The 27,858-nt window shown below is 35.0% G+C and overlaps 1 protein-coding gene across 5 annotated transcripts in view; it reads right to left on the bottom strand.

The window, feature by feature from the left end:
- The window catches only part of Grm8 (glutamate metabotropic receptor 8), a 799,977-nt gene that overhangs the window by 130,002 nt on the left and 642,117 nt on the right, over positions 1 to 27,858 (bottom strand). For 4 of the 5 annotated variants that reach the window (XM_075953597.1, XM_075953596.1, XM_075953598.1 and 1 more), the window contains exon 8: positions 3,226 to 3,362. In XM_075953597.1, the coding sequence (XP_075809712.1) occupies positions 3,226 to 3,362 (137 nt within the window). The remainder of the gene's footprint in view (positions 1 to 3,225; positions 3,363 to 27,858) is intronic. The other variant, XM_075953600.1, reaches the window with a different exon arrangement.

Consider the following 27,858-nt stretch of genomic DNA (forward strand, 5'->3'; position numbering starts at 1 on the left):
AGAAATGGCGAATACGGCAAATAAATCCTTCTCACTGTGCTGACAGTGATTCCAGACAGTAGACGAGACAGGTAGGCACCTCTTACCAGGCTGCCATTCCAAAGAGTATGAGGAAGCCTTCATAAGGACACCTGTGTCTTCACATGAGAAATTCTGGTCTGAGTCTGTCTCCTTTTCCAGCATAGAGTGCCTTAAGGCAGAGATCACATATCTACTCTACAGCCACATAAACTCTAAGCAGCACAAGTGAGCTTACCAAGCTAATTTAGTGGTTCTTCTTATCACTCCCACTGACCTGAAACTCAGCAACTTTTGAACACAGAACAGTCTCTCTCTCTCTCTCTCTCTCTCTCTCTCTCTCTCTCTCTCTCTCTCTCTCTCATAATAGTAATAATAATAATAATAAATGTTCTGCATATTTCAAATTTTCTTTTATTTCTCAAGAAAACCAGCAAGCCAGCACATTTCACTGTGGTTCAGTTAGCCTCAGACTTGACTTATTCCAGCCCAAGAGATATATAATGCTGTAAGTACTTGACCATTTTGGACAGGCATATATCTGCTCCACTCCAGGCTTCCAGGCATCCTGGCACAGACAGGTTCTCTGAAAAACCTACTACAGGAATATGTAGTTAGCACATGCCAAAGTGTGCATCCCAGGCTGGCCATGAACTCATGATCCTCCTACCTCTGCCTTCTTTAGCAAAATCTCTCAGCATGCACCTCCACAGCAGATTCAATTTTTCTAAAAGTAATGATTTAAATGTCTTTCACAAAAATTTTAGAATACAAGGAAGGTGATAACTTTGCTCATTAACTTATCATAACTATTCCACATTGTAATCCTTATTCAATATACTGCATATTATGTGTATGTATGTATATATGTATAAAGACATTAAAATGATTTTAAATTCTTTTGAAAAGAAAGCATTTTATGGTTTTCAAATGAGATCTTGAAAACCACTCATGCCAAAATGACAATATCTATCCAAAACTACTAAAGGAAGAAAAGAACAATGCATTTATGCTATGTGAAGTTTACACTCTAAGTGCAGAGAAAATTTTCCAACTATCAGGAAAGTAAAAAGAAGTGATTGCGTTAACTTTTTAAATGCATGTATTCTCTGTAAGATTTCTCAATATTGATCTTTCTTGTTTTCCTTCCTCCCATTCTGAATTTTCTAAAGAAAACTCAAGTCTCTCTTCTAAAATAACTTCAATTCTTTACTTCCTTAACTCTATTAGAACCCCACAGCTTTAGACAGAATTCTCAGATAGGGAGTAATACATGAGACAGCGTTATGGCCCTCATGAGCATCAGGAATTGAACTAAATGATTTCTTACTTTATTTCATTTAATTTTTTTTTCATTTAATTTTTATTACAACTATAAGAAGCAGTTGCTACTGCTTTCACATTGGAGTTTATGAAACTAGAGTAAAATAATGCTGTACATTATACAGATATCTAAGCAGAAAGTTTATAAATCAGTAGCTCTCCAAGCATCCTCTCTCTTCCTTCAAACAAGACTCCATTTCAGGTTCTCAGGAGATTTAAATAAACAATCCTAACAGTCTTCAGAATCCAGTCCTTGCTTTATATCTGCCCTCTACAGCCTCTTTCACCATTGCTCCTGAGAGCAGTAACTTCATTTTTTCAATGAGTCTAGCCCTACTGTATAGTATAAATGATCACAGCTTGCATGAGAAATTGTACAAATTGATTTGATATATTTATGGGAGTTCCAAACATAAAGCATTCATACATCATTACATGTACATAAAAGCAGAGCTTAAGATTCAATGTTAAGTTTTAGAATAAACAGATTATGCATATAGAGAAGAAATATATGTGTGTTCATTTGTGTGTATAATTATTTGGAGCTCTTGGTACTATGCATAGTACATAAGAGTCCAAAGCAATTCATTTCACTATGGAAATTCTTAACCAAAACAATATGATAAGCATTTTGATATTGGCAAAAGTCAGATAAAAGTTGCTTTACTATTAAACCATTCTCAAAATTTTCATTGTCACATTAAGTTTACTTTACAGAAATATACTTCCAAAGGATTACTGTCAAATAGATATTGATTATTCAGATTATAGAAAAAATCTGTGACATTTTTCAAAGTTAAGTTTAGATAAATCAATTTGAGTTTCAGAACAATATAAGAGTTTCACAAAGAAACTACAATCCTAACTGTGGCGACTCAGGACTGTCTTTGCTTTAGCTAGAATCAAAGCTGCCTCTGCATGGCAGTGATCAGGAAATCACTTCCAAGAAACGAACTCCGGTTCCCTAATTTATTATCATCACTTCTTGACTGTGAGCTTGGGTGACAGATACTACAAAACGATGTCACTTCAAGAGAACATACAGCATGAGAAAAGTGTGTTAGTGTAGCACCCAATGTTTGGGAATGGCCTCCAAGGAAAGAAAACACATGAGCATGGCCCTGTGATTGTGTGTCTTTGAGAAGGGTTCTTTCATTACAAGAGAGAATTAAATACACATTGCAACTGGACAGTCTCTAGGTCAGCAGAAATACTTTTACAGGCATCTTATGGCCCTCAAAAGAAAGCACTACCTATCTCAATGATTCCTCTCAGGCCCTAAGTGTTAGAAGTAAGCATTCTTAAGCCTTGCAAGAATGGTACAGTATAAGAACTGCAGTTCTTGGTTGAGTCAACAGAACTTACTCTATACCTGAAGTCAGTGTGTATTAATATAGCTGTAGCTGTTTAAATGTAAAGTGAGTCTTTTTAGTTGGGATGAAAGATGCTACAATCCTTCTCTCCTACCTCTGCCCCTGCCCCTTGCACTGTGGGTTTTCCAAGACATCTCTTGACCTTCAAGCTCAAGATGGCTTACAGGCCAAAACCCCTGCGGTATTGTTGAGTGCCTTCATGGAATATCATGCCACCAAATTCTCGGGATATTCCTTGCTTAAGAGGGAGATTCTTTGAGCTGACACTGATAAAACGTTGCTTGGGTCTGTTATTGAGGCCAACTAAGTGATAAAACACAGACAAATATATGCCAGCTGCCACACCACAATAGGCTGAGCTCTAAGTGCATATAGTCCAAAGAAGTCTAGACTTCATCTTTCTTATGAATATTGTAGGTTTTCTCTGATGGTGTTCAAGTGTAGTGCTTTAAAAGGAAGCATTCCCCTTTAAGAACTAGATAGAAAAATATCCACAAACAGTAATACTTGCTTTTAGATGAAGTTGATTGGTCCAATGCCCAATGATTTTGTATTCTGTACTTTTGTTGTTTATCTGATACTGGAAGATATCATAGCGTCCAGGAGCATCTCCATTTTCATTAAAAGTGACAGGTGTACCCGCACTGCCTATAAAGATTAGGAAAAGAGTGTTAACAAGTTATAAAATAGCCCAGTGGGCCTATTTTCCTCTAAGGAAGAATGGTAGATAAAAATATTTTGTGCATAGTCAAGGATGCAATGATTGTAGTCCAGACAATGTTATTCTTGAAGGTATAATATTTTTTACATGAAAATAAACCTAGATGCACATATAAAAATAAAATGGACTTTATGTATACATTAGAAAGTAAATGCTGAGAAGTCAAGCTAAGTAATATATGCACAAGCTAAATAAATATAAATGGATAGTCTGAATATTCAATACTAGCATCATAGAATTTGATTTCATGGGGAAAATGTACATGTATTGAAGTATGACACCCTCTGTAGAAGACAAACTGCAAACAACCCAAAATCGACAGAGCCTCCAAGTGAGAAGCCTAAGTGCTTTATTCATGGACAGTTCCACTCCAATATGAAGCAGGTGCACCTTTCAGCTCCCCTGCTTCTGAGTAGATCACTGCAGGCTGCTCTTGGAAACCTCCACTGGGCAAGGCTTCAAGTGAGCTCTGGAAAAGCCCAGCTTCACTCAGATCATCAAAGCCCCATGATTCATTGTGATGAATGTAATGGTAGCAGAACAGCAGGAAGCAATGAATTTAGTCTCTTCTAAACTCCATTTCTCTTGGAAGTAATTTTTTTTTCTCCTGATAAGTTCTACTCCCTTTTACTTTCCTTCCAAGTGCATCTATAATCACAGGTGTAAGAGTAGGAAGGAATGAACACCACCACAGCGCTTGGTCTTTCCACCTCACTGCATTCTCTACACAGACTTGATTTTTCTCTAACAGCTTTCAGACCACCCTTCATCTTCATGGATTATTCATTCTCAACTCAAAATATACAGTTGACAACAATCCCTTTACTTGGTGCCCCTTCTCCCTGCAGGCCCCGTTACCTCAAAGGGAATTAGATCTAATTTCTCTTTTGTGATGCTATTTCCTCATCTTGCTGTCCCTTTCTACATTATCGTCTCCAAATTACACACAATTTACAAATTACATTATGTATGTATTTCACTGTTTGCTGATGATATGATAGCTTACATAAGTGATCCCAAAAATTCTACCAAGGAACTTCCACAAATCATAAACGCTTTCAGCAATGTAGCAGGGTACAAGTTTAACTTGAAGAAGTCAGTAGATCTACTGTACACAGAAGATAAAAGTGCTGGGAAAGAAATCAGAGAATCAATACCCTTCACAATAGCCACAAATAGCATAAAATATCTCAGAGAAACTCTAACCAAATAAGTGGAAGACTTGTATGACAAGAACTTTAAATCTTTGAAGAAAGAAATTGAAGAAGACATCAGAAAGTGGAAAGATCTCTCATGCTCTTGGGTAGGTAGAATTAACATGGTAAAAATGGCAATCTTAACAAAAGCAATCTACAGATTCATGCCCATCAAAATCCCAGCAAAATTCTTCAAAGACCTCAAAAGAATGGTACTCAACTTTATAGAGAAAAGCAAAAAGCCCGGGATAGCCAAAACAATCCTGTACAATAAAAGAACATCTAGAGGCATCACAATCTTTGACTTCAAACTCTACTACAGAGCTATAGTACAGGAAACAGCCTGGTATTGACATAAGAACAGACAGGAGGACCAATGGAACTGAATAGAAGATCCGGATATCAATCCACACATCTTCGAACACCTGATTTTTGACAAGGAAGCAAAAAATATCAAATGGAAAAAAGAAAGCATATTCAACAACTGGTGCTGGCATAATTGGATATCAACATGTAGAAGAATGAAAATAGACCCATATCTATCACCATGCACAAAACTCAAGCCAAAATGGATCAAAGACCTCAACATAAAGCCAGCTACACTGAACCTTATAGAAAAGAAAGTGGGAAGTACACTTAAACGCATTGGCATAGGAGAACACTTTCTAAATAGAACTCAAGCAGCACAGACACTGAGAGAAACAATAAATGGGACCTCCTGAAACTGAAAAGTTTCTGTAAAGCAAAGGACACGGTCAAGAAGACAAAACAACAGCCTGCAGAATGGGAAAAGATCCCACATCAGACAGAGGTCTGATCTACAAAAGAACTCAAGAAACTGGACACCAAAGGAACAATTAATCCAATAAAAAAAATGGAGTAAAGACCAAAACAGAGAACTCTTAACATAGGAATCTACAATGGTTGAAAGACACTTAAGAAAATGTTCAACATCCTTAGTCATCAGAGAAATGCAAATCAAAACAACTCTGAGATTCCATCTTATACCTGTAAGAATGGCCAAGATCAAAAACACCGATGACAATTTATGCCAGAGAGGTTGTGGAGAAAGGGGAACACTTCTGCATTGCTGGTGGGACTGCAAGCTGGTACAGCCCCTTTGGATGTCAGTGTGGTGACTTCTCAGAAAATTAGGAAACAACCTTCCTGAAGACCCAGTAATACCACTTTGGGGTATATATCCAAAGGATGCTCAATCATGCCACAAGGACATATGCTCAACTATGTTCATAGCAGCTTTGTTAGTCATAGCCTGAACCTGGGAACAACCTAAAAGTCCCTCAACCAAAGAATGGATAAGGAAAATGTGGTACATTTACACAACAGAGTACTACACAGTAGAAAAAAATAATGACGTTATGAATTTTGCATAAAAATGGATGGAGCTAGAAAACATTATTTTGAGTGAGGTAACCCAGAAACAGAAAGACAATTATTACATGTGCTCACTCATAGGTGGTTTTTAAGCAAAGAAAGCCAGCCTACAAACCACAATCCCAAAGAACATAGACAACAATGTGGACACTAAGAGAAACTTATATAGATCTAATCTACATGGGAGGTAGAAAGTAGAAAAAGACAAGATCTCCTGAGTCAATTGAGAGAGCGTGGGAACCTGGGGAAAGGGTTGAAGGGGGGAGGGGACAGGCATGGAGGGGAGCAGAGAAAAATATAGAGCTCAATAAATATAAAAAATCAGTCAAAAAAAGTAAAAGCTGGGCAATGATGGTACACACCTTTAATCCCAGTACTTGGGAGGCAGAAGCAGAAGAATCTCTGTGAGTTTGAGGCCAACCTGGTTTAAAAAGTGAGTTCCAGGACAGCCAGGGCTACATAGAGAAACTCTGTCTCGAAAACAAAACAAAAAAATATATATTTCCATCCAATAGCAGTTTTCTTAATTTATTTGAAAAGTTTAGCTTAATATTTATAAAAATTTTAATTATAACTTAACAACTTGCATGTAACTAGAACGAGAGTGGCAAAATTGCAATCAGAATGTTTGCACAGTATTAAACAGAGATGAGATTGCTATAATCCCATTTTCTTGAATTTATTCTAAACTTTGAACCTGCCATGAAGTATCTAAGGGGACCACAGATCCCTGATACTATCAAGAACTGATGAGCCTACAGGAGATGGCACAAGGAAGGACAAAGGGTTACTGGCGTAAGAAACAGAAGGCTACATGCTCATGTTGATTCCCCATTTATTTTTATAACTCCTTTCGTGTGTAGCAAAAACTGAACAATGAGGATGAATGTGCCTTGAGGTCACGAAGAGCGGTACACATGGGCTTTGTTACTAATTATTATTTTCAAGCATTCAAGAAGGAAATAATTTTATAAATAAATAACGAAAGAAAATCAATGTTTAATCAGCCAGTATTATCTTCCTACTCTTTAGATGCTCAAGAAGAAACCTATTTTCTTTTCTTGAACAAAACATTTCTCAGACTGTTTAGCCTCTTAAGTATTTCCTGACAACTTCTGTGAAGTAGAAGTAATGACATTTTTCCTCAGAGATTTTGTGAAATTTACATCAGTTCAATCTTGTGAAATATTTAGAACAATGCATGGGATAATTAAATATTATGATGCACCCATTACTCAGTATTAGTAAATGTCAGTATATTGGTAGGAAGAATATGTAAGTTTTTAAAGCAATGCCTAAACAGTTATTAGGATTCAGTAACAGATTTCTGCTTGAAAGAAAAAAAAACACATGTCATGAAAAATATAAAAAAATCACTAATATTTATATATCATTTTTTAAAAATAAGACTATATTTAATCTTCTTTATCTGAAATAACTACTGCTGTCATATTGTTTTTCAAATGACTGCTTTTCAATCTTTCATGCCACAATTGTTCTCATGACAGAAGGTGCCACTTTAGTAATGTACAAATGATGACAGCATGCTGGGTCATGTATAAATTTATAGCCAGCTGCTTCACTATCTTATTTCTCCAGTTAAAAGAATGCTGGTTGGTAGTTAATGAGAGACTCACTATCCCCAAAATAATAACTGCTAATATCATTTCACTATCAACTTCATCAGATTTGATAATACATTAAGGGGGAAGGTTTGAAAGAGATCAAGAAGCCAAGTGGTGGTGGCACATGACTTTAATCCCAGCACTCAGGAGGCAGAGGTAGGCAGATCTCTGTGAGTTCGAGGCCAGCCTGGTCTACAAAAGCTAGTTCCAGAACAGGTTTCAAAGCTACATAGAAACTCTGTCTCAAAAGAGAAAGTGGTCAAGAAAATGGATTCTGAAATCATCTTGGGTTCAAACCCCTAGTCCTACCACTTAATAAATAGTGGTTGCTATTGTTTTAGGTACAGTCTCAATTTCACTATATCTTACTTTTCTTATGTTAAATTAATCTTATAGTAATCCTTACACAAAGAGTTACATGGTTAAATGAACCAATCTGTGCAAATACACAGTGAGTATCATGTAAGGATGCATTACTACCATCCTTATTTTATGGCAGTTTATGAACAAATATCATTTTCATGACATTTCTCTTACTGATCCCTATGACCAACCTGAATTTTCCACAATTTAATTCACCATTCTGTCTTTTCACACATAACTCCTTGTTCTTTCTCCTAACTGTTCTTAATAATTTGTGGCGTAAGTCATGCACTTATAGGAACTTGATCGTACAAAACTGGGCTGCGAATGAACAACCAAGCCTCTTCCAATGTGGACCCACCAATTCTCCACTTCCCTCTTCATATGTTATTATTCTTCTCACATATGATCTTAAATTTGTTAGAGAGATATTTATTGAGAGCCCCCTATGTGCTCAATGCAGCAGAAACTGCTTTGTTTTTTTTTTCATACACCCTAAAGAAACAACACAGCATGAAGCAAGTCTTCAAAAGTGTAGGCAACGGATGAACTATACTGAAGACAGTTTCATTCAGTACAAGCAGATCTGTTATTGTTGCAAGCATTATATCAAAGTTAGAACTCAGTACAGAAAAAGCATTCCACAAATTACAGGCTAATAAGAAAAGACCTTCCTGCTTATATTCTCAAGAAAACTCTTGCTCATATTCTTCATAATATTATCAACTTATCTATATCACCTCCCATCTATCACGTTGTCATCACTGTCTCAGTAGAAACCAACCCCAACCCCAAACTATGGCATATGTTTGAGTGGTTTTCAAGTTAATTACTTGTACCTAAAGCATGTTTTATTACTCATGAGCCTTGCATCTTGGTTTCTTAATCTGCTTTCTGGTCAAAGCTAAGAGTTCATTTGAATTACTTCAACCTTCTCACATTGGGAACTAGTACCACTGAATGTTGACTCACTGTAGACAAATCCCCTAGTACTCTGAACAGTGAAACAAAAAGCATCCTTGAATAGCCAGGAAGGGCTCCTTAGTAGCTCACTCCTTTCCACATTTTTGCCATCTGTTTAAAAAAATCGGACTGGGGAGGGAGGGGGAGGGGAGTGGGCTGTAGGTAGTGGGGGGAGGGGGAGGGAAAGGGGAGGCTGGGAGGAGGCGGAAATTTTTAATTAAAAAAAATTCTTTTGTTCTGAAACTGGCCACCCTGAAAAATAAAACTAAGTAAAATTTGCCTTTGAAAAATTCAAGTATTTATCAATTCATTGTTGTTTAATAATAGCTGTCATAATAAATATAACATATATTTGAATTAAGACTATTTAGATATTTGATATACTCTCAATTATAGCCCATCAGATTTTCTCAATTTTCTTTCATTTCACCTCGCACTATAGGTATTTTATACATTTCGCAATACATTACATTTTCACATGCTTGCTATCCATGTGGACCTGTGGAAAAAAAAAAGAGAACAAACTCATAGATTTGTGAGATGACATTTTTACTAGTCAGAAATTGCCTTCAGGGTCTAAACATATCCTTGAGATGTTTCTGTTCAACTGAAAATGTGTATAAAAATTATATTTTCATTACTCAACATGCATTTCTAATATGGTTGGGTCGAAAAATTTTAATGTCAAAATGTTGGCTCCTTTGAATGTTATATAGGGAAAGACTAGTCTTGGGATTTGGAGACTGAAGTCTGACTTCAGATTAACTATGGTTATCTAAGCAAGTGACCTTATTTACATGGAACTCTTTTCATCTCTTAGATGACATCATAATATCAGCTCCTCCAAACTATTGCTGTATGACCTGGCATATGAATTGCATGTAGTATGTGACCAGCAAACAACAGAACACTGAATGATAGTCTGATAGTCTTCAGTATAGTTCATCCGTTGCCTACACTTTGGAAGACTTGCTTCATGCTGTGTTGTTTCTTTAGGGTGGGGTGAAGAATGTTTCAATAATTTGTTTACTTTTAAATGTAAAAGAAATAAGTCTATTTTTAATTATCCCTCATGCATGTCTCTTTAAATCTTTCTTTCTTTCCCACTTAGTGGCAGACTTTACTGGTTAGTAATCCCATTACCACCTACAATATTAGGCAAGTAGAAAACTTAAGAATGTAACCAGTTAATTTCTTAGTTTCTGTACCCTAAGGATTTCTTGAGATTTAAACTTTTGACCCAAATCCAATAAAAATAATAATGCTCATCAAAATTATGGTTATTCATGCCTTCCTTTCTCTTATACAATTTATCAAGTATGCATTACAACCAGTAAACAGAACCAAATATTCAAATTGAAATGACATCATAATGTGTTTAGGAATCAAAAACGCTTTCCACAGACCTTAATTAGGCTCATTCATGGGAGACTTTTGCAATGGATTTAACATATCCTTCTCCATCCACACTTTTGCTATCATATCTCAATGGTTTTACATTTCCCTATTGGCTTCTGGATTAACTCAATGCACTTCCAACTTTCATTCTTCTTCTAATTTTCTTGCATATAATCGTCTTCTATAAACATTTCCATCTAAAATTTGTACTGTGTAGTAACTAATGCCTCAGAATTCACCCATTCTGGTTGCTGTAGCCATTTTAAACAGAGAGGGTTGAAGGGGAGGGGAGAGGCAGTGAAGGGAGCCGAGAAAAATGTAGAGCTCATTAAAAATCAATAAAAAGATGAAAAAAAAACAACATAGATTCACAGACAAAGCCTCTCTCCTGAACTCTACTTAAACTTGACTTAATATCTTTCATTTGTTTCTCCCGTTAAAGTACGTGAATTCCCCAAGTTTGACCAAGGAGTCAGGAGATGCCAGATCTGACAATGAGATCCTAAAATAAAAGCTGCAGTGTTCCACAAGGGAAAAATAAAAGCAAACGATTGCACACATATGTCCATTAACAGATCCAGTCTTCAAATGACGCCTACTTCACACGTTTTTTTCTTTCCCCCTAAAGGCTCCGGACCATAATGGTATTTCTATGGATCCTGAGGAAGTGCTCTGTGTTCACACTGAACACTTTGTGCACTCTTGACCATCAACCAAAGCAGTACTGTGAGAGACAAGCCCACCTCCATTGCGCCTCCTCTTAAAACTTATTCAGTGACTCCCTGTTCAACTTATATTAAAACATAAAAGTCTTCTCAAGGTTTTTAAGGTCCCTCGTTTCTCTTACCTAATTCATGTTCTGCATTTATCCATCCTAGTCTTATTTCTGTCCCCCAAATCATGAATTTTGCTTCATTACAACCATTTTATCATCTATTCTTTTTCTTAGTGTTCTTTCCTTGGATCTCAGCCAGACCTCTTTATTATCCATATTCTATTTCAAATAGCTCAGAGTAAATTCACAACTATTAGACTCAACATCCTATTCCCACAACTCACTAGAACTTACAATGTTTACTTTCTTCATGACATTTATATGTATCTAAAATATACCAGGTTTTTAAATGACTTGATATACAATTGACAGATTATATGTGCTTAGGATGACAGAGAATTTTCCCATCCTGTTTCCTACCATGTAAGCAGCACCAGACTAATGGTTAATGTTAGTGTCTGTATTAAATTTTTTTCTAAGTAAATGGGTAGGTTGTGTTTGCAATAACTTCACTCAGGTGTTCCCAAATGATTAATTTTACTAATCATATACGAGGATATGCTAGGAGTACTTCAAGTTTATCATGAGCATCCTAAGTGGACTTCTATGTTCTTTCCTCCTTCCAAATGTGATTTTGGGTAAATTGAGGGTCTATATGTTAAGGATGGCAGAGCTTGCATGAGCATAAACTGTAATGTGAGAAGGTCTGTGCTACCTTTGTTTATCCAGTCTTTTATATGAAAATAAAAAATTTTGCTGTTCCAGTAGACAGCCGTAACTCCCTGTCTAGTATGTTGAATTCATGATATGTAAAACTCAACAAATACAATCAGATAATCACTATAAGTGAAACGTTTCACTTTATACTTCATAATACTCTTTAAAAGCACTAGTACATTAAAGTTGAGAATCAACGATACTGGGATAAATTGGTAACGGATTTCACAGTTCTAAGTATGGATGCCAATTACTACCATGTAAACACATAAAGTGTGCAATGTGTATACAAATTATACATAATAATATATTCTACATAATGTCAATTCATTCTCTAGAATCCCATTGAGTAGCTCTTTATGCTAATTATTGCTTTTCTAAATGAGTGCTAAGGTTTTCATGCAATTGGATGTTCCCATTAAAACTGAATATAAAGGTCTTACAAATATGTGTTAATTTTAGGCAGAAATGTCAGTTTTTCTTTTCTGCTAAGTGAAAAATAAGATAGGATAAAGAATATAGTTAAATGGCATTTCTTATTCTCCGAGTCAAACCTCCTCCTTGATTTTTCCATTAAGAAACTGAGCTTACAATAGCCCTCTCTCTTGTGTAAATGTCTTCGTGATCCTCGGATTAAAGGTGCATTATGATTGCAAAATGTCATCATTGTTAATGAATAGCCCCATTTGAGAAATAGAAATACAAGCTATAATTGCATTTATAGAAATCAAATAAGCTGATTGAACATTTAACATAAGAAAAGTTCCATTACTTAGTGATACACATCTCAGGGAAGCAGATGTATTAGGAGGTTTAAATGAAATCTCTTGTAAGAAAAGTGACGAAAGAGACTATTAAGATATCAAATGTGTGGTTAAAGCAAAGGAATGGGAATAAGAACATTACAATTAAGTGAGATTAAGTAATACATCTTAAGAGAACTTTCGGGAAAAAGTAAAATATCCTACTACTCCACAAATTCAATATAGTCTCATTTTATATGAGAAACTCTTTGTATCTTGTGTCATTGGATTTTCTTATGACATCTTTCAATGCATATTTGAATATATAACACTTAGTAATTTCATATGAAATCTTTATTGGAAGAATAACTGTGTTTTAAATATTTCTATCACTGTCAATGATGTTGATACACACACGTGAAGAAGAATTAAAGGAGGAGGAAAGAAGAGAGAAGAAAAAAGAGAACTATGAACAATATACACTTAGAAGAGGATTTTAATGAAATAGTCTATAGTATCTTTGGCATCAGAGATTATCTTGCTATTTAAATTTAAAACTGAATGCATTGACTTTTGCAGAGCATGATTTTATTCCTTTGTAACAAATCATCTTAAACCCAAACTTTTTAATTAATGTTTTACCGATACTTCTCAAATTTATCATTTTAAAGCAATTGTATTTAATTCTGGTTGATATATAAAGTAAGGTAGAGATACAATTTCATGTTTATGTAAGTATGCTGCTGCTTTAGTTACTGTTCTTTTATTGTAAAGAAACACCATGACCGGGTCAACTCTTACAAAAGAAAGTATTTAATTTGGAGCATCTTACTATTTTGGAGAATTCTGATCATCATGGAGGGAAGCAGACAGAAATGACATTGGCTGACAACTTTACATCCTGAATAGCAGATGGCAAGCAGAGAAAAACACAGCGGGTTTTTGAAACATCAAAGCTTAGCCCCAGTGACACATCTGCTACAGCAAGGCCACATCTCCTTTAACCTTCCTAAACAGTTCCACTAACTGAGGACCAAGCATTCAAACACTTGGGCCTATGAAAGCCCTTCTCATTCAAACCACCACAGATTTATAACTGAATTTATCAATTTTACTGTGAATGATTTTGTTTCCATGTAATAAATAATTTTATCACAATGTCTAAATGTTATTTAATTGTCTTTTTATTGAGATTTTTCACATTTAAAATTTCCATATGTATTTTGATCCAATTATAAACTATGCATGAAGTAATTATAGGATAAAATATTTATTTTTATATAAAGATAATTAATTTTCAACACTTTCTGTTATCTTCTTTCTTATTGACTGGACAGCTACAATGTTTGTACATGAGCTCTACAACAAAATACCCTTGTCTTTTGCTTTCTTGACCCATTTGCCGATTTTTTTAACGATGTTAGAAAAATTACAGAGATTCAAACAAAGACTTAAACTGGTAAATCCCCTATTCATCTTATTTTGATCCTACTTAATGTGCTGGCTTTGTGGGAGCCTAGCCAGTTTGGATGTTCACCTTCCTAGATATGGACGGAGGGGGGAGGACCTTGGACTTTCCACAAGGCAGGGAACCCTGACTGCTCTTTGGACTGGAGAGGGAAGAGGAGAGGAGTAGGGGGAGGGGGAGGAGGATGGGAGGAGGGGGAGAAGGGTGGGAGGAGGGGAGAGAAATGGGAGGCTGGGAGGAGGCGGAAACTTGTTTTTTTTTTCCTTTTCTCAATAAAAAAAAGAATTCTTATTTATTTATTTATTTTGCGGGGTCTCAGTCTTTATTTAATCTCAGCAGGTCCTCACACACATGAACCACACACTCTCTGATTTTCAGATCTTGCTGAACGCTGCGATGTAGACACTCTGCACAGGCTCCTCAATCTTGGTGATCTCCTCTTCTAGCAAATCGGTGCCCACTTTGTCATCTTCCACCACACACTGGATCTGTAACTTCTGGATTTTTGTGTAAAAATTAGGACCATAAATGTGGCTTAGGATTAAAACAGTGATAGAATATACAAATTATCTAGAGAAAACTTAGTGTATTTCTACTACCTTATTATTTGGGAGTTTCTGTTTCCTGATGATTGTTTAGCATTAGTTCCTCAGCAAGACTTAATGCCTTTTTAGAATGTGTATTTCTCTTCTCTAATTTTTTCTTTCTCCAGTTTGTTGGTAGGTATTAAATACTGAAACTTACACATTAATAATATACCCTATCATGGAGCTACTTCTACAGACATATTTAAATTTTTTATTGCCATGGTAATTTCCCAATATTGTAAGTGGTATCATATATAACATTTGTATTATTTATCACCACTGTTGTTGTGAGAGGTCCTCCTGCTCCTCCAACCTATAGCTGCTGAGATACCAGCCCATTGGGGCGTGGTCTCTCTCCCTTTAAAAAAGCGGCCACTTCCCTCTTCTCTCTCTCTTCACTTCCTGCTCCGCAGGCGACTAGACTCCTTTCCTGGTTGCGTAGAGGGCTGTTGCCTGGGACAGTGATCTGTAAGTTTTTTCCCCTTTAAATAAATACCACCCTATTAATCATAATCCCAAATTGGTGTGGCATTGTTTATGACTTACGCCTTCACACTGTGAGTGTAAAAATAACATTATCAAAAACTTTACTACAAGTGTATGAAATACAGTTGACATTTTTATGCATCTGGGAAAATTGTTCTAAACTAAAGGTGAATTTATTTCCCAGAAGACATGCCACTGACAACTAAGGGAAGAGGTCAGAGGAGCCACTAAGTACAAAAACAAGCTCCGGGTGTGTCCTATAAGGAAAAATAACTTTCAAAGAGACAATAGTTGCAAAGTTTAGAACCCTTTCAAAGACTTTCCAGTATACTTAAAGAATTATCTCTAGATTTTTATTTCTATATAAAGAATTCATAATATGCATGAACAAACTTTTTTTCTCCCTTTATAATGCTTAGATATTTAATCTTTTATTTTCTCCATTTTTTTCTGGTAATGGACAAGCTTTTTATTCTCTTCTTACTGTACTTTTTAAAATAATGTATTTGATTAATTTACTCTGCGTATGTGATAGAAGAGTTATGCCATAGTCTATATAAGTGTATCAGGTAAGAAGTTGCTAGAGTGGATTCTCTCTTTACATTATGTAGGGTTTGTCAATTAAAAACAATGTGCTGTCTTGGCAGCAGAAGCCTCTCGGTGCAAAGCCATTTCACCAGCCCGCACCACTGTGATCTTTATTCTAATAAAGGTTTGCCAAGAAAAGAAGTAGTGGACATTATTGTTTCTGAGTTACTATCATTTTTGATCTTAGTTTCTTGAACAACTTTTATCAGCTTAAAAAACATTTTTCAAAATGTAACAGTATTTTTTAATACATTTTCCTGCAGATTTTCATTTTATAAGTGATTTTTCCTACCTCATTTGAGATTTTCTCCTCTTCTGTATGCTAATGAGTTATATTTATGCATTTTTTTATGTTAAATAATGTGACTAAGTATGGATCCAACCTGATTTCAATGTGTCATATACATTATTGATCCCATTTCCAATGTTTTGTTTAGAATATTTTTATTTATTTTCATGGGTGGATTAAGTCTGAATTTTTATACTATTTTGGGATTGTATATAACCTAAAAATATGATGTGTTAAGTAGTTCTTCTCTTGCTAGAAAAATTAATATACAACTGTACTAATATTTTATTTGAATTTTTTATAAAAACAGCCTTGAATTCATTCCAAATACTTCAAAGAATAAATAAATCAATAATGGTATATAGAATATTAATGTAATAGAATATCACATATCAGTCAAAAGAATGAACTATACACGTAATCACTAATGTAGGATGAATTTTAGTAACATTAATTAAAAATGTAATTTCATAAAATATAATTTCCAAAATTATCAAAAGTTAATTATTAAGTATACGAGGATATTTGTACAGAAAAATCACAAGGGTATGTATATAGTTCAGTGGTAGAACTCTTGCCTAGTGTGTGTGAAGTTCTGGGCAAAGTAATGATTTCAATACCTAGCACATCCAAAATATAATAATAATAATATAATAAAAATCCATCATGACAATAAATTAAAACAATAACAGAAACAAAAAGACAGAAGAAAAATCCATTTTAAGGAGCAATTTGAATGGCAAACTGATGGAAATATGTGTTTGGAAATAACCGTCTGAGATATGGACACATTTGTAATAATTCATTGTTGAAATATTATTAAATTACAGTCTCTTATTGTACTTCAAAATTAACATTTTGTTAATATTTACAGAAACACCACGAGCTAATCAAATACAGACAACTTAATAGGAACAGATGTCAAGTGTCTATAGTAATGAATAAAATATCAAATAGTAGAGATCGACTCATTTCTGACAAAAATTTATGGGTAAAATTTAAAAAGGATATAACTCATTTACTTATAATAGAGATGATTTTCTGTAATTACAAGAACTGTCAATGTACATTCAGCCACTGTGATAAATATAAATTGTCTGCATTACCATGGTGATTTGGAATTCTATACTGCATGTATAATAATTTAGGATTAAAGAAAACACTGAAACATATGAGAAAAGTTGCCATAATTTAAACCATAATGATATAATCTGACTTTAGCATACTCATTGAAGATGTGATTTATCATATGAAAATATTGTCTAATAAATAATTTTTTATATTTTCAAATCTAAATAACACTATCAAAGCTCTTGTAAACTCACAGTGACTCACGCACATAGGACCTGCACAAGTCTGCATGTATGGGGTCCTAGAGTTGAAAGGAAAAGTGGACACAGGTCCCCATCCCTAACCCAGAAGCTATCTGTAATTGATAATCACTTTAAAATAAAAATATTTTTTTCAAGGAAAAAAATATTAATTATTTAAAATAATCACTTATAGTGACTGTTTCCTGCCAAAATTAAAATATGGATGTTATCAATTATAAACTTTAATTCATATTCTCTTACCAGTGTGACATAATACTTGTTTTCAATTTTTTTGAAAATATTGAAAAGTTAAAATATCAAATGAAAAAAATTATTAGTACTGCAAAAGATTTAGTAAAGCAAGTAAGAATTTATTTGAATCAATTCTTTGCTCAGAAACACTTAAAAATACAATTATAGCTGGGACCAGATGATGGTCCGACATTCTCCCCTGGCGGTGAATTTCTATGAATGCCAATGCTAACTCTTGGCGTTGACTGTTTACTTTTGTATGGTTAAATGATAGATGTGTAAGTATGATAACATGCAGACACTATTGTAAAGACAAATACAAAAATACCCTTTGAACCTTTTCAATGCAGAAATAAGACAAAGTGTGTACTTAATATAAAAATCTAATGGTATGCATATAAAACACTATGAACATATTCATCAGGCATGGATAAAGTAATAGCCACACAAGAAAATGCAGAATAGCCCCTGAAAATTTCAAATAAACACATTATTAATAGGAGCATATGTCTGATATTTTCTGTTTCAAATACGTATATAACCATAAGTTTCCTTAAAAACAGATGCATATAAATATATCTACCTGACAGATAGATAGATATTTATCAGATATTAGATATCTGATATCAGGTAGATAGATAGATAGATAGATAGATAGATAGATAGATAGATAGATAGATAGATAGATAGGATATAGATATAGACATAACCTTTTAAAATTTAGTATTTTCTATTAAACTTAGCACAAATACAATGAAAATGCCTGTTTGGTGTCAAAATAGAGTTCTAAACTTCAAGTTTATGCTCAAGATATTTTCAGCATACTATTTACTGTAATTCACAGTGGAAGACTACATAGAAATTACCTCCAATAGGGAATGAACTTATCACTTTCATTTAAAAAGAGAAAGGGGTATATTACGAGTGCTTCCTAGATGAAACAACCTATTGAAGTTTTAAGTTTTATTTTATGAAATTCACTGAGTTTTAAAATTGGAAAATTTAAAATGATTAAATGTCATTTGTAAAATATATAATGCAAAGCTGTAAGCTCTCAACATCTTCAAGTGTTCTCAACATTCCCATGTTCAAGTCCTGAAAAGCCCATAAAATGAGTACTATCTGAGGACTATCTGGTTCCACTTTGGAAAGTTTTCTAACCCCAGATATCTCCCCTTCTCAGTCATCACCTCCCCTAGGCTGTGAGTCTTGGCTTCTCCTTTTCCTTGTTCTTTTTGCATTTAGAAATTTAGCTCAAGTCTGTTTATTCTCAATATTGCCTGAAGCCTCTAGAAGGACCTCATTTTTCTTTCTTACAGCGTTTCTTGACTGAGCCATCTAGAACCAGTCCCCAGATCAGATCTCTCTTCCCCTTCCCTCACCAGCTTTTCTGCCATTTCAGGGAGCTGCATGTCATCTCATGTGACCATCACCAACAATCAAATCATGATTAATCCATTATTTGCTACACACCACATTGTGAGTTGAAGTATAGCACAGTGATGGGGCATATGCCAAGCATGTATGTGATTGCCAGGTTTGATTCCCTCCATCATCAAAAGTTTTTAAAAGTACAAATAAATTTTAAAAGATCATTCATTAGATTTTAATGGTTTTCTTTTTAAATTAATGATGCTCGTGTTCACTTATATTGGTGCAATGTTCATTTACATCCATGATGTTTGTGCAACACAGCCATAGAAGGAAAGGGATGATTATAGAAAGAGAAGCATTTGAAGCATTAAACCTGCAGGAGCTGTGTTAGCCCTGAGGAACCTTAGCTGTGCTGTGCTAGGTTTCTTATCTCACTTGAGAGAGTATTACAAGATGGCAGGAAAATTCAGATACGAAGCATTTCCAAAAATGGTATATGTCAATAAATTGTTATATTTTCCATCCCTCCATGCCTTGTCTATGAGAGGAGTATTAATCAATAATCTTACATCAATAATGTTGTTCATCCAGATAACTAATTAGCTTAGAAATATAACTTTTTTTGTTCATTGATTTGATTAAGGCTTTAAAACAAATTAACCAAGCTGACATTTTGTTTTTGTCAACATGAATTCCCATTTGAAAAGAATTAATACCCTATAGCTATTTATGTGCATATTAGTGATTAGCATCAGACTTTAACTTCACATTTGGCTAATTGAGAAATTGATCTGCTGAGTCCAACCAACTGTAAGAAAACATAATAATACAAAGCACTGAACCCACATGACCTTTTCCATTGGGCTTCATTGCTTTCTATCTGGGACCACATTTACTGGAGTTAAACTGCAATTATTTGCTCTTGTGAATAAAATCAAAATCTGAGTAAAAAAATCAAAAACTACATTTTATAAATAGAAATAAATTTGAATAAGAATCTGAAGAACAAATAATTTTCTGTTATCAATGTCTCACTGTTACCTACCTTTCTCCAAGAACTTCGACACACTGTTAGACCTAGTACCACAACTCAATTGGTTAACCTTTTTCCATAGCAGGCAGGCAGAGAGGAACCTGGTCCCTGGTCTTGCCCTGGCTGTCACTTGACTTACAGATGCAACTGTTGAGCACCAGACTCTTGTGACTCAATTTAAACATCAGTCTCTCACTAATGGAAAGTGAAATAATACATTTACTGCTATACTGAAGCAATATTAGATTTTTTTTGAATACACACCAGTATCTACTTATCACAAATTCAATAGTGAAAGCAGAATAATTTCTCTTTTAGAAAGCTTATACACCTCATTGATGAGCACAACACTCTATTGTTTTATTTTGTTTATTAACACAGTAGCAGCTTATTTATTCCAAAACAAATGCCTGAAAATAAAAACAGAGATTTTCTTTGGAGTGTTTATGAACATCTACTTTTCTTCCTTTGATACTGTTAAATGCTTCATGCTCTCTAATTTAAATGTCTTCCAAAATTGAGTTCTCAAGTTGATGGAGAAATTTTCATAATGAAAGCACCCTCAGATCCATGTAAACTATTTTATTTTGTTTTTAAATCATGACAATAACCTGGAAAATAGAGTACATAAAAAACATTCAAGAGACTCTGGTAGGGCTATTTATCTGAAGCAAATAAAATCAGAGACCACAGTTATGTTTATTATTTTTGTTATCTGATAATATGTAGGTATTCTATTTGGATCTTTTTGCTACTTCATATTTAATTATTTTGTTCTTCTACTCTAACTAACATTAAACATAAAATGAGCTCAAAATTAAGACCAAAAATCTGAAAAACAAGAAAAACTCCACAATAATTAGAGGCACATTTTAATGAGCTAAAAATCTTTCAGTATTTTATCATTTAGCCACAAATAAACATATAGGAACATAGATATAGATGATATATAGCTGGGTAGACACATACATGCATGCATACAGACATACATACTCAAAGAAGTAATGATTTTAAAATGCATCACAGATGCTCTTCCCTTGTGAAACAACCAGTACAAATGATCAGTTTGAGCTCTCTTTTTCCTGCTTACTCATTGCCCAGGGTCATGCCCACACAGTACACTTCTCTTTCAGGGTCTGTGTGCAGCCTGCACACAGAGGCAGACAAGTGTCTGTCACCTTACTGAACAAATAAAATTTAAAACCATTAGAGAAGAAAACAAACCTGGAAGTTTAAGGATGGGCACTATTAATTCTCTTACAACAGCTCCCTAAAATTGCTTTGAGGCATGACACAGCTAACTCCCCACTGTTGGCTAAGAATCACCACAGCTCCAGAAGGTTCACAGGTAAAGCAGACGCAAAGCAGCCAGGATTAGACTAGCCATTCCCCACCCTTTGTGTATCTTACACATCAGCATGCCATTTCTCGATTTGTAGAATGTTTAGTTCATTTTTCAGAAGTTCAGACCTACTTTAAGTCATAAATCTACTTCTAAAATTGTCATAAAATTGGTAAGGGTAAGGTAAGGTGATAACAAGCAATTGCAAAAAAAAGGTAAGCTAAAATAATGTTTCTTTATGCATGCAAAATTATATTAACAAAAATGGCTAAGAAACAAAAACTGAGGTCTCTTAGTGTGGCAATATATGGTACTCTTGGATGCACAAGGTGACTACACTTAATGCCATTAGTTAACAGTGACTAAAATGACAACTTTTGTCATTATTTATCTTAATATCAATAAATTACAAACAGATAAATTAAATAAAACAAATTTATAGAAGAATGACTCCGGGCACTTTTAAATATCTAACAACCAAAGGCAAACACACAAAAAATAATGATTTTAAAATGGCTACTTTGCTTTAAAATGTCTGTTTCTCCTTGCGGAGAAAATTACAAAATAGAGCACTCATGCCTCCCAGAACATGTGGCGAGAAAAGAAGCCTTAGCCTCTTGTTTAGGCCAAATTTAATTTGTGTAATTATGTTCTAGCTGCCTCGGAGTCCCTGGAAGTCTCTCATGATCTGTGTCACTTCTCCACATAATCTGTTTATAGCAGTCTTTGCTCTTTCAAGTGGTCATTACCATCTGCCCCTGAGGTAGCTACATTTCAGCAGGAGGGAACATGATTCCTGTATTACAGAACTATTCAACATGAACAATTATAGCTGTGAAGTTTGATGATGTATATCTACCTGATAGTATCTGGAAAGAGCTATTGTCAGAACTGATTTTTATCTCCTATTTTTTTTCCTAGGTGACAAAATTTATTTTCATTAACACTTTTCATCTCAGAAATACACTCTGGAAATAAAAATAGAAGTACTATAAATAGCACTTTCCTTTACCATGAGTATGTATATATTTGTATATATGTGTGTTTTACATTTGCTTGTTTGTGTGCATGTGTATATCAGGTGTACATGTATGTGAGAGTACACATATCTGTGTGGAAGACAGAGTTCAAGGGTCAGTGTTAAGTGTCCTCTCCAATCATTCTCCATCATATGTAAATATACATTATATTAAATAAATGTAACTATAAAATTAAATCTCACTGTACATATTCTAGCTGCATGCTCTACTGTAGCTATCTACTGTATTCCAAAAGTACAGCATACACTCATCCAAAATTGCTCAAGCACGTCAAACACTCTCAAGCATGTACATGTCTTTTTTTTCTCTCCTAATAAGTGTTAAATCCCATGTCAAGTTCCCCTCCAGATGCTTACTCCTTGATATTTTCTCAAGAGAGTGTTACCACTTTACCTACATCTGTTTTTATGGCACTTGTTTTGCATGAAAAAGAGTCTGCAAATTATGTCATCTCTTTTCTTACAGTGGGAAATACATAAGCTGTGTATCCACCCATTCTAGAGCACAGCGCCATGCCAAGCACATATATTTAGCAACCACCTACCGAATTCATTTTCTGTCTTGTAACTCCAAAAGCCAAGAGGGAAGTATTGCATAGGTGTAAAGGGGTAAAAAGAAGTGACATACAGAAAAAGTATATCAGGCATTTCATCAACTTATTTCTCAGGTTCTTTTGCACTCTCCACCATGACTTTTTAAAGAATATTATCACATTAGTAGGGGCATCCATTAAACTCAGAAGCTAGCCATGAACAGAAGCAGTTCATTTTGAAGTTATAGCCAAGCAAGAGAAGGTACAGTTTTTGCCATATATTCCTTTCCCTCCAAGAATATGAAGCATGTTGTTGAAAAGAAAAAAAGCTTGAAGTAAGATAGGCTGAAATAGTATGACGAGGGTACAAATTAGATGCTGCGATCTTGGGATTCATACCAATCATGATTGAATGAATAATATAGCAATGTCGAGGGTGTCATTAGCTATTTCCCACAGTAATCACTTGATGTTCAGTGGGCTCGGAAACTGTGATGTGAACGAGACCTTCCACCAGGAACTAAGTGCTCGCAGCCTGCATGATGTGAAGGATCATTAACCACATCTTGCTGAAGAACATTACAGGTTATAAAAATGTCATCTAGACCATGCCGACAAGCCCATCTGTATTTAAGGCTGAATCCCTTTGAGATAAAAGCACTCCATGTGGCTCAAATGGGGCTGTTATTTCAGATGTCAGAAAACTATTAACACATACCCAGAGCACACGAGCCATAATAGAGCAGTTGAAGATTGTGGGATATGAAATCTTTTCAACAGTTCCATTTAGAACCTAGTTTATCAAAAGAATACACTTTATAAGACCCAGAAAAAATAAAATAAAATAAAATAAATATGAAATAAAATAAAACAAAAAAGCTTTGTAAATGTTTCAAACATACCAGTACATTTACTGGGAATCTGATAGTTTGTTTCACCATTAGAGGCCAGGGCCCTCCTTAACAGGATGGTAAGGGGCAGGGGTTAAAGAGTTTATGGTTGTACACATTGGGTTTCCTCTGCCACAGGAGGGTGAGTATTTATGAAAATAGCCAAGATGAATGTAATATTTCAATCCCTCCTCCCCCTCTTCAACTGGACTCCTGGAGTTTGGCCCAGTACTTGGCTGTCTGCTTCTGCTTCCATTAGTTACTGGATGAAGGCTCTCTGATGACAATTAGGCTAATCACCAATATGATTACAGGACAAGGCCTTTTCAGGAATAATTGAATGAGTCAAGGGGAGTAGGGGGCTCAAAATCATGACAGGGAATCCACAGAGACAGCTGACCTCAGCTAATGGGAGCTCACAGACTCTGGACCGCCAGCTAAGGAGCCTGCCTGGGACTGATACGCTCTGCATATGAGTGACAGTTGTGTAGTTTGGTCTGTTTGTGGGGACTCTAGCAGTGCATTCAGTATCTGTCCCTGAAACATGAGCTGGATTTTGGGAACCTATTTCTCATGCTAGGAAGTCTCACCTAGCCTTGATGTAGGGCAAGGAACTTGGTCCTGCCTCATCTTAAAATACCATGCTTTGTTGACTCTCATGAGAGGAGGAGTGGATAGGGGGTCAGGTAAATGGGAATTGTGTGAGAGGGAAGGATAATAAAGGAATTGAGGAGGGAGGAGAAACTGTGGGTGGTATGTAAAATAAATGAAAAAATAATTAAATAAGAAAATTAATAAAGTATTTTTTAAAGGAGTATTATTTCAAAACAGAAAAATATGAAATAACCTTGTATTTTTTCTGGGAAAATATAAATGGATTGGATTGATGTTTGAAGAAAAATGAACTATTCTAGTATCTGTATATGTGTGTATATTTATCTATGGATAAATATCTTCTTATATTCCCTCCTTTCTCTTCTCCCTTGTTCTATAATAGTATATGCTATTGTGTACAAATGGATATTTTCTGTAGTATTTGTGCCTAGAGGAATAGAGAAGTAACATTCTTCATTTCATTTATTTATCAATGTTTCTTCTTTACTATTTTTACTTAATTTTTTTTCATACAACATATTTTGATTATATTTCCCCCTCACTTAACTCCTTCCAGATGTTACAGACTTATCCACTAACTTTCTTTTCTCCACCCACTCTCATTTTCCCTCTCCTCAAAAAATAACACCACAATACCACAAATCAAAACAAACAAAAAATAAGACAAGAAAAATGACAAAACATATGGCATACATAAACCAATTCATTGAGTTAGTCTTGTCACTGTCTTTGTCACACCCCTCACCTTAGGGCTTAGGGAAATGAAGAAAAGAGACTACAAGAGCCAGAGGTGTTTGGTATAGGAAATAGTGTCTATCAGTCACAACAGCACTGATGATGCACATATAAACTCACAGACACTGTTGCAGGATGTTGACAGAGAGTGCTCGTTTGTTTCCTGGCCACTCAGACCCAAAATAAGCACACAGAAACTGTGTTAATTAAACCACTGCTTGGTCTATTAGTTTATGCACATTTCAATCTAGCTCTTATATCATAAACTAACCCATCTCCTTTAATCTGTGCATCACCATGAGGTCATGGCCTACCAGCAACATTCTGACACACTCGAGCAGTAGCTTCTGTCTCCTGCAGCACCTATATGATTTCTTTCTGACTCCGCCTTCTTTCTCACAGCATTCAGTTTAGTTTTCCTGACTATCTCTACTCTGCTCTATCACAGGCCAAAGCAGCTTCTTTATTCATTAACCAATAAAAGCAATACATATACATAAGGACTTCCCACATCATCAGGATAAGACCTGCATAGGTGCAAGTGAGGCCAGGTCCCAGGATTGAGAGAGGAAAGTGGACACAGAATCCCACTCTTAACTGAGAAGCCATTTGAAATTGATACCTCTGGCAAAGGAAAATCAGTTCTCTCAGATGGTAAGTCACTGAATATATCAACTATACTCCAGGGCAACCCCCATGCCTAGCAGTAGTTGGCCAAGAAATGTCTCTTTTAACTCATTCCATCACTGCCATTTTCTTTAAGTGGTAATGTTCTCAAATATCATCCTGTAGACTCACATTTCTGTTTTTCTCTCCCTTCTTTTCTGGTCCCATGCTTCTTATTTCATTTGTACACAGGCTTCAATGCTTATAAGAAGAGAGTTCCCAAATAATTTATATTCTAAGTATTTCTTGCTAAATGTTTGAGCTTAAATAGCATGTTTGCCTCAACACTCATGAGTAAATCTGACTGGCATTATGGTGGCCATGTTGAGAAATGAATTCTTTAAGAGGTGATTATGGAATAAGAGTCCTTTCTCCAAGGACTGGCTCAATTCTTAAAAGGGTGAGAGAGTTATAGCTGTGCTAGAATTGCATTAGTTACTGAGAGAATAAGCTTCGACAAAGGAAGTTCCCCTCTATTTTTCTAGTTTCAATTACTCCTCTTTTTCCTAATTCTTCAGAGAGCCCATGACAAAGACTTCTCCAGAGGCAATCCGTTTTGAACTTCAAGCATACAAGATCATGAGCTTGTGTTAGGCATGACATTATATCAACAGATACTGTAGTAAGAAATCTTACTAACCTTAAAAATAAAAGCATATGCTATCTGGTAATACATATCAAAGTATAAAACCTTCCAATCAAGATAGATTTCATTCCTTAATGTGGCTCAATTTGTCCTAATATTATTAGTAGTGTTCTCAAAAACACATGCAAATGTACCTTAAAATGTCATTATCTTCTGCTCTACATTCTGTGTTTTTGTTCACTTTGGAAACAGGGCATCATTACTGTCGACATGAACTTTGATTAATACTTTCTGGTGTTTTGCTGGTAATGGAAACTGCTTGACTATCCTTAGCTTCTCTTGAATAGATTGTTTCCTTGCTCTTTCTCTCCCTTGTGCAATGATCTGTGACTATTCAATAAAACCTTTTGAACTGTCTATTGCTCTGAACCCAAAACAACGAAAAAGTCTGTAAATCTGTGAGACGAATTGAAGCTGGCAGGAACTCTAGAATAACTTATATTTTAGTTCAACGTAAACAAATACTAAACATGAGCAAGGGTCATTCAGTCTTGTGATGTTTCCTCTTACTTAGTAAGGAGACTAGGGTTATTATAATTAAAAATAAAAAATAGCATGTGATGTCTAGTAAACATGGTGTATAGAGCAGTTGCAGTGAAGAAAGAGAAAGATGGCTTCATATGAGCACATGAAAACCATCTCTGGGGAGCCCCTATTTTTGTTTCGGGTACCACATGAAGTGATATTTTTCACATTACCAATTTAGTTCTCACATCCCTAATAAGCAGAGAGTGTTTGTAATGAGAAAAAAAAAATGGAGTTTAGGAAAAACTCATTAGTTTGACAAAGAAGAAAATCATCCAAAGTAGTTTGTCAACAGGATATCATTCCACTCTCATGTGAGAAGACACTGCAGCCTGACAGGAAAGTGGATAGGATGTGTGGAGGTAAAATGTGCAGATGACCCAGCATGAGATGTGGCATAAATGGAGAAGAAATCAAAGGATTCCAGTCCAATCGAGCTAAGTCTATCTTGTGGCAAAATATTTCTTTGTGTCTAGTGAAAATCAGTGATCCACAGACTTCAACTCCTGTCTTTCTAATACATTTCACTGAATAACTGATTATAGGCCTCCTCTGGTTATCTAGGATGGGCACATCTTAAGCCACAAAGACAAATGAGATTACATTAAACCAAGAATAATGAGTAGATATTAGAATGCTTCTCACATTGTCACACTGTCTTTAATACATAAAACTCAGTGGGGAAAAGGCAAGTGTTAATACTTTTAATTATTATTATTAAATATCATTAATTCTTAGAAACACATGTTTCAAAGTTCGACTTACTGTTTTTGTGATAAAACACCATAACCAAAAGCAACTTGGGGAAGAAAGGGTGTATTTGACTTATACTTCCATACTATTATTTATCAAAAAAGAAAATCAGAA

Source organism: Microtus pennsylvanicus, chromosome 19 (assembly GCF_037038515.1).
Source record: "Microtus pennsylvanicus isolate mMicPen1 chromosome 19, mMicPen1.hap1, whole genome shotgun sequence".
Taxonomy (NCBI): Eukaryota; Metazoa; Chordata; class Mammalia; order Rodentia; family Cricetidae; genus Microtus; species Microtus pennsylvanicus.